The sequence below is a fragment of the Camellia sinensis genome, chromosome 15 (assembly GCF_055761805.1).
Source record: "Camellia sinensis isolate YWXY chromosome 15, ASM5576180v1, whole genome shotgun sequence".
Taxonomy (NCBI): Eukaryota; Viridiplantae; Streptophyta; class Magnoliopsida; order Ericales; family Theaceae; genus Camellia; species Camellia sinensis.
Window position 1 is genome coordinate 91,301,773 of NC_138975.1, and position 11,902 is coordinate 91,313,674.

Sequence of the window (11,902 nt, forward strand, 5' to 3'; positions counted from 1 at the left end):
TTGTGGGAGAAATCTTGAAACAAATTTAGTGTTTGAAACAAATCATGTGGAGTTTAATATCAGAACCTCATATTAAATGTGGGAAAATATTTGAGGCCTTCTTGAACATATCTTTCTTTGTTCGTTTGTGTTTTCCTATAAGGTAGTTTGTTTTTAGAAAATTTCCTGAATAATAGTTGTGAAAAATTATTCAGTAAATACAAGTAGAATGTATGTAAGGTTGAAGATACAAGTAGAATACATGTAATGATGGCCCAACCCTCAATGGGTGTAACACCCGCTTCCATAATTAATAGTTATTTCTGCAGCTTATCTTACTTGAGTGCCTACATGTGACTTTTCTATCTTATATGCTCCAATGTGTGAGTTAATTGTGAATTATGCGTCATTTGCACTAGGGTTGACCTGATAGATATGGTAATTGATGAAAAAGACCTGTCTGAGTCGTTAAAGTAGAAGGTTATAGATTAAATGATGGACTAGGTGAGTAAAGCCTAATTCACCTTAATCAGATGAAGTAAGGTTCAATTACCTTAAGAGACAGAAAGAAATAATTTAACTGACCTTAATTTGATTGATGTGAATTTATTTTTTTTAAGCCAAGTTAAGTAAATTAGATATATATATATATATATCTATGCTAAACTCAAATAAGAAAGAGAGAGAGTATTCTAGAGACTAAGGGGAAGAAGAGGAGAAAGAATGGAAGAAGAAGAGAGATTGAAACCAACTTCACCAAATCAACACATAAGGTAAGAATTCTCACATAATCTTCTAGAATTGAGGAATCACACTCATAATCTTTTAGAAATGAGTTAACTTTATGCTTAAGTGAGGATTCTAAGCAAAAGGTTAAGGGTAAATCTTCATAGGAACAATTGGAAGCTATGAAAGAAAATAGTAGAAATTCATGACATTTGCATGTTCTACTTTTTGTTTAGCTTGGGTTTTGGGCTTGGGGAAGGCATTTTTCATTGAGTTTTCTTGGTAACCTTCCCAACTTCAAGTTTTGCTCTTGTGTTTGGCTTATGATTTTTGTTTTAAAAGTTTGATCTTGATTTGAATGTAGAGCTTGTCCATTTACTATGTTTGAGTCAGTTGTGAGCCTTATTTTGTACAAATTTGGGTTTGATTGTTTGGGAATTTGAAGTCCAAAACACAACAGAATTTTTGGTTCTGGAAGACCCAGAACCGCACATGCAGCTGGGAGAACCGCACGTGCGGCTGGGAGGACCACATGCGCGGGAAGTTGTGGCGCACGTTTGGTGGGTAGGCCAACACGTGCGAAAAACAAGGGAGGTGTTGGGAGCATTTTACAATATATGCACTTGTTGGCGTACGTGCGGCCAAACAGCTCCGCACGTGCGGCCATTTGGTAGCCTTTGTTTCAGCTTTCTGCTTCATTTACCCCACTCCTAGGCCTCCCCACTCCTAGGCCTCCATTAGAGTGATTTTCATAGATATTTGACATACATTTGCATTACACAGGTTCCACAGGCATTAAAAGAGAGTAAAGGATATTTAGGCGAATCAATTCCTAAATAATGAAAATGATTAGTTGGTTGTATAACGAATTAAGTGTGCTATGCTTATATTTATTTGTGTAGGTCAAATGCCACGTCCTGGCCACGTGCATCGTAGAGCCAACTGTGAGTAACATTGTTGTAAAGATATGTTTAACTTAAAGTATCTCTTTCTCACTTTATGTTATGCTCTATTCTAATATGCCTTTTCTTATGAATGATGATAATTTTTCTTACACTGTATATCGTGGCATCCTTAACACCCGTTTACATGATTACAGAGATCTTTGTCAGTTCCTATTTCTAGAACTCCTGTTTATTATGTTGATGGCCATCATATTTTCATATCGGTCTTTATGACTGCCCGTTCGGTCTTCTAGACCGCTTGTATTAACTTGCTATGGAATGTACCACGTGTACTTTTGTGCTTTCTGTATAAGATAAGAATCTGTTCCGTTTGTGACTTGTTTACATCATGATCATCATTCAAAACCCCTTTACGCAATTGTTATTCACTAGGCTTTAGCTCACGTTATATATATATATATATATATATATATGTAGGTAATCCAGTTCAGGAGGGGACGTAGTGACGGTGATCTTGCCTCCATTTTGGTCAAGCTACCTTTTGTGGCTCGCGTCGAGGTTCCCATCTATTGGAGCACTAGCTGACCCAGTGATTACCCTTTTGGAACTCACTCACGTGTTATGGTCGGTTGTCACTGGTGTTATAATTGTTGTTGATGGGAATGACTTTTCTCTTTTGGTTGTGCTGTATTATAATAAACTTGTGATACCTTGATGTACATGTATATATATATATAGCCATGCATTTTGTCTCATGTAAGGTCACAGCTCGTTGGACGTCTTACTTTTTTATGCATTAGCTTCGGCTACCCCTGTTCTTTTGCTTTGTTCAGTTAGGCCTTTGGTAATCGCAGATTACTGGCCGGTTACGACACTAAACCTATAGGGGCGGATTTGGGTCGTGACAGAGTGGTATTAGAGCACGAGTTCGACCGCACACACGCATCCAAATGAGCTATAGGAAGTCCTAGGAAAGAAATTTGGGCATTTTAATTGCATGAGTGAGTGTGTGTGGGTTCTTTTATGTGCCGGTGTGGTAGCAATGCAATTGTGAACTTTATATGTCCTATGTTTATTATTACCCTGTTTACATATAGACCAATGGAAGAGACAAGACCTACAAAGACATCTGAGTCTTTTGATGCAAGAATGGACCGGTTAGAGCGGATAGTTGAATTATTGATAGAAGCGTTAAGACAACAACCGAGACAGTCGTTTCCATCTCCTCCTCCACCACCAATTCTAGTGGAGCCACCTAACAATGGTGACATTGTTACCTTGACATAGAAGTTTAACAAGCTGAAACCGCCTACTTTCCTAGGAGGACTTGACCCGCTGAAAGCTGAAGCTTGGATACTAGAGATTGAAAAGTTATTCGAAGTATTTCCATGTACTGAAGAGCATAAGGTGTTGTTAGCAACTTTTACCTTGCAGAAGGAAGTGAGAAGGTAGTGGATGCTTGTCCGTGATCAGCAGGCTGCCATGACTTGGGCACAGTTTATAAAAGTTTTTTATGAAAAATATTTTTCACAGTGTGTAAGAGATTGGAAAGTAACATAATTTGAACAATTGAAGTAGGGCACTATGTTGGTGGTAGAGTATGAAGCCAAATTCACTGAGCTTGTGCAGTATGCGCTACATATGGTAGATACTGATTACAAGAAAGCCAGAAAGTTTGAAGGCAATTTGGATGTTAAGGTTCTTGATCGAATTAATGTCCTCAAGTTAGAAAAATATGTTGATGTTTTGGATAGAGCCATTATGGCCGAGGCGAATGTTGTTGCACTAAGACAAGTAAAGGCACCAGTGATTGAATACAAAGGTAAGAGATTGGGATCCAATTTCAAGAAGGGTCGGAACCACTTCAACCTTTTACCGAATAAGAGACATAATACAAGATCATTTACTAGCTCAAGCCAATGGAACGATACACCCATCTGCCCAGAATGTGGGAAAAGACATAAGGGACTTTGTCGTAGAATTTCCGGCGCATGTTTTCGGTGTGAAAAAACAGGCCATATGATCAAGGATTGCCCTTTAGTGTCCCAAAGCACAAGCCAGCCTAGGGCTAGCTCAACTGCATCAGTGTCAACATCAAGAGTGAATTTGATTGTAGATACGGAAAGGAAACTATAAAAGCAAGGGTGAGTTTTTGCATTGGTACCAGGGGATGTGCAGACGATGGAAACGATTGTGTTAGGTATTCTTCCTATCTGTTCTCAAAATGCATATGTTTTGATTGATTCGGGGTCTACACACTCATTCGTGTCCTATGCATTTGCTTCAAAATTAACTCAAAAATTGGAACTAAAACCTTATTTGTTAGCTGTATCTTCTCCAACTGGGGAGTCTATGACTTGCGCGTATGTGTATCGTGCATGTGATGTTAATGTTGGGAATATGACTTTATATGTTGATCTATTACCCTTAAATATCATGCATTTCGATGTAATTCTGGGAATGGACTGGTTATCGAGGTATTGTACTACTATTGACTGTGTGACTAAACAAGTTATGTTTCATTTGCCTGAAGTGCCTGAATTTACATTTGATAGGGATTGCGTCATATCTTCCCCATATTTGATTTCCTCCATGAAAGTGACTAGATTGATGAACAACGGTTGTAAGGGATTTCTATGTTCGATGCTAACAGTGCCAACTACTGCTAAACTAGACGTAAGTAGTATTCTTGTAGTGAAAGAATTCCCAGATGTGTTTCCAGATGATTTGCCGGGGCAGTTAATTGATAGAGAGATCGAGTTTACTATTGAGATAATACTAGGTATCCAACCAATTTCCATGACCCCATACCGGATGTCAACTACTGAGCTGAATGAATTAAATCAGTTACAAGAATTGCTGAACAAGAAATTTATCAGGCCTAGTACATCCCCGTGGGGTGCTCCAGTGTTGTTTGTTAAAAAGAAGCACGGAACCCTAAGGTTGTGCATTGACTATTGGGAGTTAAACAAGGTGACAACAAAAAACAAGTACCCGTTACCACGAATTGTTGATCTGTTCGATCAACTACATGGTGCACATGTGTTTTCTAAAATTGATCTACGATCCGGATATCATCAGTTAAAAGTGAAAGCTGAGGATGTGGGGAAAACTGCTTTCTGAACCAAGTACGACCATTATGAGTTCCTTGTTATGCCTTTTGGAGTTACAAATGCACCAGCTGCTTTTATGGATTTAATGAACAGGGTTTTTAAGCCGTTCCTTGATGAATTCATTGTGGTTTTTACCGATGACATTCTAATTTATTCCAAAAGCAAAGAGGAACATGAACATTAATTAAGGCTTGCGCTTCAAACATTGTGGGAGAAGAAATTGTATGCTAAATTGTCGAAGTGTGAATTTTGGCTGGATAGTGTGATGTTTCTGGGACATATGACAATGAAAGATGGCATTTCTGTTGATCCACAAAAGATAGAGGCAGTGGTGAACTGGCCTAGACCGACAACTGTCACAGAGGTCCGTAGTTTCTTGGGTTCAGCTGGCTACTACCCCAGATTTGTGAAAGATTTCTCAAAGATTGCCTTGCCACTTACTCAATTGACACAAAAGGGGGTACCATTCGAATAGACTGACCAGAGAGATACATCTTTTCAAGAATTGAAGACAAGACTTGTGACAGCACCGATTCTCACTTTACCCTCCGACACGGATGGCTTTACCATTTATAGTGATGCCTCTTATAAAGGCTTGGGGCCGTATTGATGCAAAACAGAAAGGTGATTGCCTATGCTTCCCGTCAATTAAGACCGCACGAGAAAAGTTATCTGACTCATGATTTGGAACTGGCTGCGGTAATTTTTGCATTAAAACTTCGACGCAACTATCTGTATGGAGCAACATGTGAGGTGTATACAGATCACAAAAGTCTTAAATACTTCTTTACCCAGAAAGAGCTGAATATGAGACAGCGTAGATGGCTAGAGTTAATTAAAGATTATGATCTACAAATTATTTACCATCCTAGAAAAGCCAACACGGTAGCTGATGCTCTTAGTCAAAAATTAACGGGAAACTTAGCTTGTTTACTCACTAGGCAGAAAACAATATTGCATGAACCGGTAATATTTGAACAGATCAAAGAAGGGCAGTTGCAAGATGAGTTCTTAAAGAAAATAATGGATGAACAGGATTCCAAACCTAGACCGGGGTTTAGTTTTGAGAATGGCATACTCAAGTTTCAGGGATGATTATGAGTACCAAACGACGATGATTTGGAGAAACGAATCCTTCAAGAAGTCTACAGTTCCAAATTCTTTATCTATCCAGGAAATACAAAAATATATCAAGACCTGAAAAAGAACTTTTGGTGGCCAAGGATGAAAAGGGAAATTGTGGAATTTGTGTCCAAATGTTTGCAATGTCAGCAAGTTAAAGTAGAACATCAACGACCTGCAGGATTACTTCAGCCATTACCAGTACCAGAATGGAAATGGAAACATATCACAGTGGATTTCGTGGTTGGATTGCTTCGTTCTAGTAGAGGTATGGATTCTATTTGGGTAATTGTAGACTGATTGACAAAATCTACTCATTTCTTTCCTGTCAAAACGACATATAACGTGGATAAATTGGCTACTATATATCTGAATCAAATTGTGAAATTGCATGGAGTCCCTGTATCTATTGTATCTGATAGAGATCCAAAATTCACTTTGAGATTTTGGCAAAGTCTACAGAAGGCTATGGGAACTGAATTGAGGTTGAGCAGTGCATACCATCCACAAAATGATGGCCAATCAAAAAGGACAATCCAGACGCTAGAGGACATGCTACGTATGTGTGTACTAGATTTCCAAGGAAATTGGGAGACACACTTGCCTTTGGTTGAATTTGCATGCAATAACAGTTATCACTCGAGTCTTGGCATGGCACCATACGAGGCTCTTTATGGCAGGAAATGTCGGTTGCCAATTTGTTGGGCTAAAGTTGGAGATAGACCGTTATTGGGACCCGAACTTGTACAAGAAACCAGTTGAAAACAACACAAAGTCGACAGAAAAGCTATGCGGATGTGCGTAGATGAGAAAGAGAATATGAAGGGGGCAACCACGTTTTTATCAAAGTTATACCAATGAAGGAACATACTCGTTTTGGAGCCAAAGGTAAGTTAGCACGTCAATACGTCGGACCATATGAGATCATTGAGAAACTGAATCCAGTGGCGAACCGGGTAGCTCTACCTCCGGATATGGAGCACATGCATAACGTTTTCCATATTTCCATGCTAAGAGAATCTCTTTTAGATCCTCAACAGGTTATTGAAATTACTCAGATACTTAAGAGTGATGATTATACATACGAAGAATGGCCCATCCAGATTGTTAGCCGCCATATTAAGAAGTTGAGAAATAAAGAAATTCCATTGGTAAAGGTAGACTGGCAAAACTACAATGGCTTGTACGCAACTTGGGAAAGAGAAGCAGATATGCAAGAGAAACATCCCGAACTTTTCCCATTAGACCTACACTCTTCATAGAAGAAGGTAATTGAGTTTGGAGGACCAAATGTCTTAAAGGAGAGAGACTGTAACACCCACTTCCATAATTAATAGTTATTTCTGCAGCTTATCTTACTTGTGTGCCTACATGTGACTTTTCTGTCTTATATGCTCCTATATGTGAGTTAATTATGAATTATGTGTCATTTGCACTAGGGTTGACTTGACAGATATGGTAATTAATGAAAAAGATCTGTCTGAGTCGTTAAAGTAGAAGGTTATAAATTAAATAATGGACTAGGTGAGTAAAGCCTAATTCACCTTAATCAGATGAAGTAAGGTTCAATTACCTTAATTTAATTGATGAGAATTTAATTTCTTTAAGTAAATTATATATATATATATATATCTATGCTAAACTCAAATAAGAAAGAGAGAGAGATATATATAACTTGAGAGACAGAAAGAGAGAGAGAGTATTCTAGAGACTAAGGGGGACAAAAGGAGAAAGAATGGGAGAAGGAGAGAGATTGAAACCAACTTCACCAAATCAACACATAAGGTAAGAATTCTCACATAATCTTCTAGAATTGAGAAATCACACTAATAATCTTTTAGAAATGAGTTAGCTTTATGCTTAAGTGAGGATTCTAAGTAAAAGGTTAAGGGTAAATCTTCATAGGAACAATTGGAAGCTATGTAAGAAAATACTAGAAATTCATGACATTTGCATGATCTATTTCTTGTTTAGCTTGGGTTTTGGGCTTGGGGAAGGCATTTTTCATTGAGTTTTCTTGGTAACCTTCCTAACTTCAAGTTTTGCTCTTGTGTTTGGCTTATGAGTTTTGTTTTAAAAGTTTGATCTTGATTTGAAAGTAGAGATTGTCCATTTACTATGTTTGAGTTAGTCGTGAGACTTATTTTGTACAAATTTCGGTTTGATTGTTTTGAAATTTAAAGCCCAAAACAGAACAGAATTTTCAATTCTAGAACACCCAGAACCGCACGTGTGGATGGGACGCATGTGAGGCGGATAGGCCCGCACGTGCGGAAAACAAGGGAGGTATTGGGAGCATTCTACAATATATGCACTTGCTGGTGCATGTGCGGTGCACGTGCGGTGGGAGTCTCACACATGGGCCAAGGGGCTCGGCACGTACGGCCGTTTGGCAGCCTCGCTTTCAGCTTTCTGCTTCATTTACCCCACTTCCGGGCCTCTGTTATCGTGATTTTCATATATATTTGACATACATTTCCATTACACAGGTTCCACGGGCATTAAAAGAGAGTAAAAGATATTTAGGCAAATCAATTCCTAAATAATGAAAATGATTAGTTAGTTGTATAACGAATTAAGTGTACTACGCTTATATTTGTCTGTGTAGATCAAACGCCACGTCCCGGCCACGTGCATCGTAAAGCCAATTGTGAGTAACATTGTTGTAAAGATATGTTTAACTTAAAGTATCTCTTTCTCACTTTATGTTATGCTCTGTCCTAATATGCCTTTTCTTATGAATAATGATCTTAATTTTTCTTACACTGTATATCGTGGCATCCTTAGCACCAGTTTACAAGATTACAGAGATCTCTGTCAGTTCCAATTTTTGGAACTCATGTTTATTGTGTTGATGGCCATCATATTTTCATACCGGTCTTATGACCGCCTTTTCGGTCTTATAGACCACCTGTATTAGCTTGCTATGGGATGTACCACGTGTACTTTTGTGCTTTCTGTATAAGATAAGAATTTGTTCCAATTTTTGGAACTCTTGTTTATTGTGTTGATGGCCATCATATTTTCATACCGGTCTTATGACCTCCTATTCGGTCTTATAGACCTCCTGTATTAGCTTGCTATGGGATGTACCACATGTACTTTTGTGCTTTCTGTATAAGATAAGAATTTGTTCCGTTTGTAAATTGTTTACATCATGATCATCATTCAAAACCCCTTTATGTAGTTGTTATTCACTAAGCTTTAGCTCACGTTATATATATATATATATATAGGTAATCTAGTTCAGGAGGGGACGTAGTGATAGTGATCTTGCCTCTGTTTTGGTCAAGCTACCTTTTGTGTCTCGTGTCGAGGTTCCCATCTGTTGGTGTCACAACTGTTGTTGATGGGAATGACTTTTCTCTTTTGGTTGTGTTGTATTATAATAAACTTGTGATACCTTGATGTACATGTATCTATATAGCTATGCCTTTTGTCTCATGTAAGATCATAGCTCGTTGGACGTCTTACTTTCTTTTGCATTAGCTTCTGCCAGCCCCGTTCTTTTACTTTGTTCAGTTAGACCTTTGGTAATCGCAGATTACTAGCTGGTTATGACACTAAACTTATACGGGCGGGTTTGGGTCTTGACAATTGGGCTTAAGGAAAAATCTTAATAAAAGGCCTTCTTGACCATTTATTATGATAATTTAATAATACATGTTTTATAGAAATGTTTTATTCTAATTAAATAATACATGTTTGATTATTTTGGGGCTATTCATAGCAATGTTTTATTCTAATAATTTTGGGGCTAAATAGTAACATGTTTTCTTTTATTCTGATGATTAAATTTTGGGGCTATTCATAGCCTTTACTATTACAAGTTTTTGGACAAGGAGAGTTTTTCTTTTTGCTTTTTAGATTTTTAAATCATTTTGTATGGACAAGGAAATTTTGTTCTTTATTGGGCTTTTGGACAAGGAATGCTATTTTAAGTTTTAAGCTACTACCTGAGTATGTAAAGCTTTGGAATTATTTAGGATTGTATACTTTTTTCTCATTGTGAATCTATATTTCAGTTTTAAGCTACAATGGACATAGATTCAAACAATACTTCATTCGATGGGATTGAGGAAGTTGACGAACCGGAGAACAATCTTTCATTAAATGAGAGTGGTGAAGTTGAAGAACTGAAGAAGGGTGTATGCATTTTAGCTCAAAGCAAGAAGTGTACGTGTTTTATGCGAAATATGCAAAACACCTAGGATTTGCTATAGCTTATAGAACACAAAATATTGGAGATGATGGGGAGGTAAAATACTTTGGAATTGAATGTACTCAGGGGCAGAAGAGAACAAAAAGATCAAAAGTATCCCTTGGAACCATCTTTGTTATCAAAGATTGAATGTAAAGCAAGGGTAAGAGCCAGTCTACAAAAGGATGGAAGATATAAGTTAACCACAATTGTGCTTGAGCATACTCATGACTTGATTCCTAGTGACTCATGGCATTTTGCAATGGATAAGAGGATTCATACTCCTGTGAAGAGGAGGCTAGAAATAAAAGATGCAGCAAAGATATGGGTGGCTAGGAATTTTCATTCTCTAGTTGTTGAAGCCGGGGGATATGAGGCATTAACATTTGATGAACGAGATGCAAAGAATCACATTGAGAATGCTAGGAAATTGAGACTGGGGGTAGGAGATGCTGATTCTCATACACTTTATTTTCATAACATGCAACAACAAAATTCAAACTTGTATTCTGCAATTGACTTAGATGAAGATGGGGGTGTAAGGAGTAGGGAGGCTTACAAAGCATTTGGGGATGTTGTCTCATTTGACACAACCTATTTGACAAACAAATATGATATGTCGTTTGCTCCGTTTGTAGGAGTTAATCACCATGGACAATTAATTTTGTTTGGTTGTGGGCTGTTATGTAATGAGAACACGGGGACATTTGTTGGGCTATTTAGAGAATGCTTAAGTTGCATGTTAGATGCTCACCCAAAAGCCATAATAACTGACCAGTGCAGAGCGATGCAAAATGCCATATTAATTGTATTCCCATAGTCTCGACATCGATGGTTCTTATGGTATACAATGAAGAAAATTTCGGAGAAATTGAGAGGATATTCCCAATATGAATCTATCAAGTTCACTTTGCAAAATGCAGTTTATGATAGTTTCACAAACACTGAATTTGATGAAGAATGACAAGCAATGCTTGTAAAGTTTAGCCTTTATGATAATGAATGGTTGGGGGTATTATATGATCAGCAACATGGATGGATTCCTGCCTATGTGAAACATTTTTTGGGTTAGCATGTCAACTACACAACGAAGTGAGAGCATGAATACATTTTTTGATGGATATGTGAACTCGAAGACTACTTTAAAGCAATTTGTTGAGCAGTATGACTGTCACGACCCACTCCCCATACCCAAGGGTTAAGCATCGTGATGGCCAGTAACTGAAGTTACCTCCGGCCAATTCTTAAACAATTACTAAACGTAAGCGGGAAAATATTTAAGTGAGGGTACTAAAATAATCATTAGAGCTTTTACTTTTATAACAAAAACTTATTGACCAAAAGGCCAATAATTACATATGAAGAATAGAATTATAAATATGTGGGAGCCGAATAACTGGCAATGCCGGGGAGAACGTACTCTGCAGAACGGACACTATTCGGCGTTACCCGGCGCGCTCAGGAGGCCGAATACAATAGATAGGCCGGATAAGCGTAAATCCATGGAGCCGAATATGAGAGAGGACAATAAGTAACGAGTAGGCCTTGGCCCCGAGGCCCAGTAAACGAGTATAAATACAGGAACTACAGAGAAGGGTAAGGATCTCCTTGTTTAACTTAGAATACAAGTAACCTAGAGCTTGAGACTGACTTGTCCGTCGGAGTGCTAATTTTGGCACCCACGTCGGAGTGTTTATTTCCTTTCAGGTGACTATCTGAAGAACCCAAGCGTCTCCCAAGATTCGAAGGGTATTTCCAAACCACTTCCCCACAATTGGTGCCGTCTGTGGGAATACTCGAATACATCCATGGAAGGCGTAACCGAAGATCCTCCAGTAGCCACTGACGAGATTACA

At 38.2% G+C, this 11,902-nt stretch overlaps 2 protein-coding genes across 2 annotated transcripts; both read left to right on the top strand.

Moving 5' to 3' along the window:
• The first annotated feature begins 6,702 nt into the window (after nucleotides 1-6,702).
• Nucleotides 6,703-7,107, top strand: LOC145813119 (uncharacterized). Its single transcript, XM_082908390.1, has one exon. It carries the CDS (start codon nucleotides 6,703-6,705, stop codon nucleotides 7,105-7,107), a length of 405 nt encoding a protein of 134 aa, XP_082764516.1.
• Nucleotides 7,108-9,882: 2,775 nt separating this feature from the next.
• Nucleotides 9,883-10,866, top strand: LOC145813120 (protein FAR1-RELATED SEQUENCE 5-like). The gene is made up of 2 exons (XM_082908391.1): nucleotides 9,883-9,993; nucleotides 10,192-10,866. Exons 1-2 carry the CDS (start codon nucleotides 9,883-9,885, stop codon nucleotides 10,864-10,866), a joined length of 786 nt encoding a protein of 261 aa, XP_082764517.1.
• Nucleotides 10,867-11,902: the final 1,036 nt, after the last annotated feature.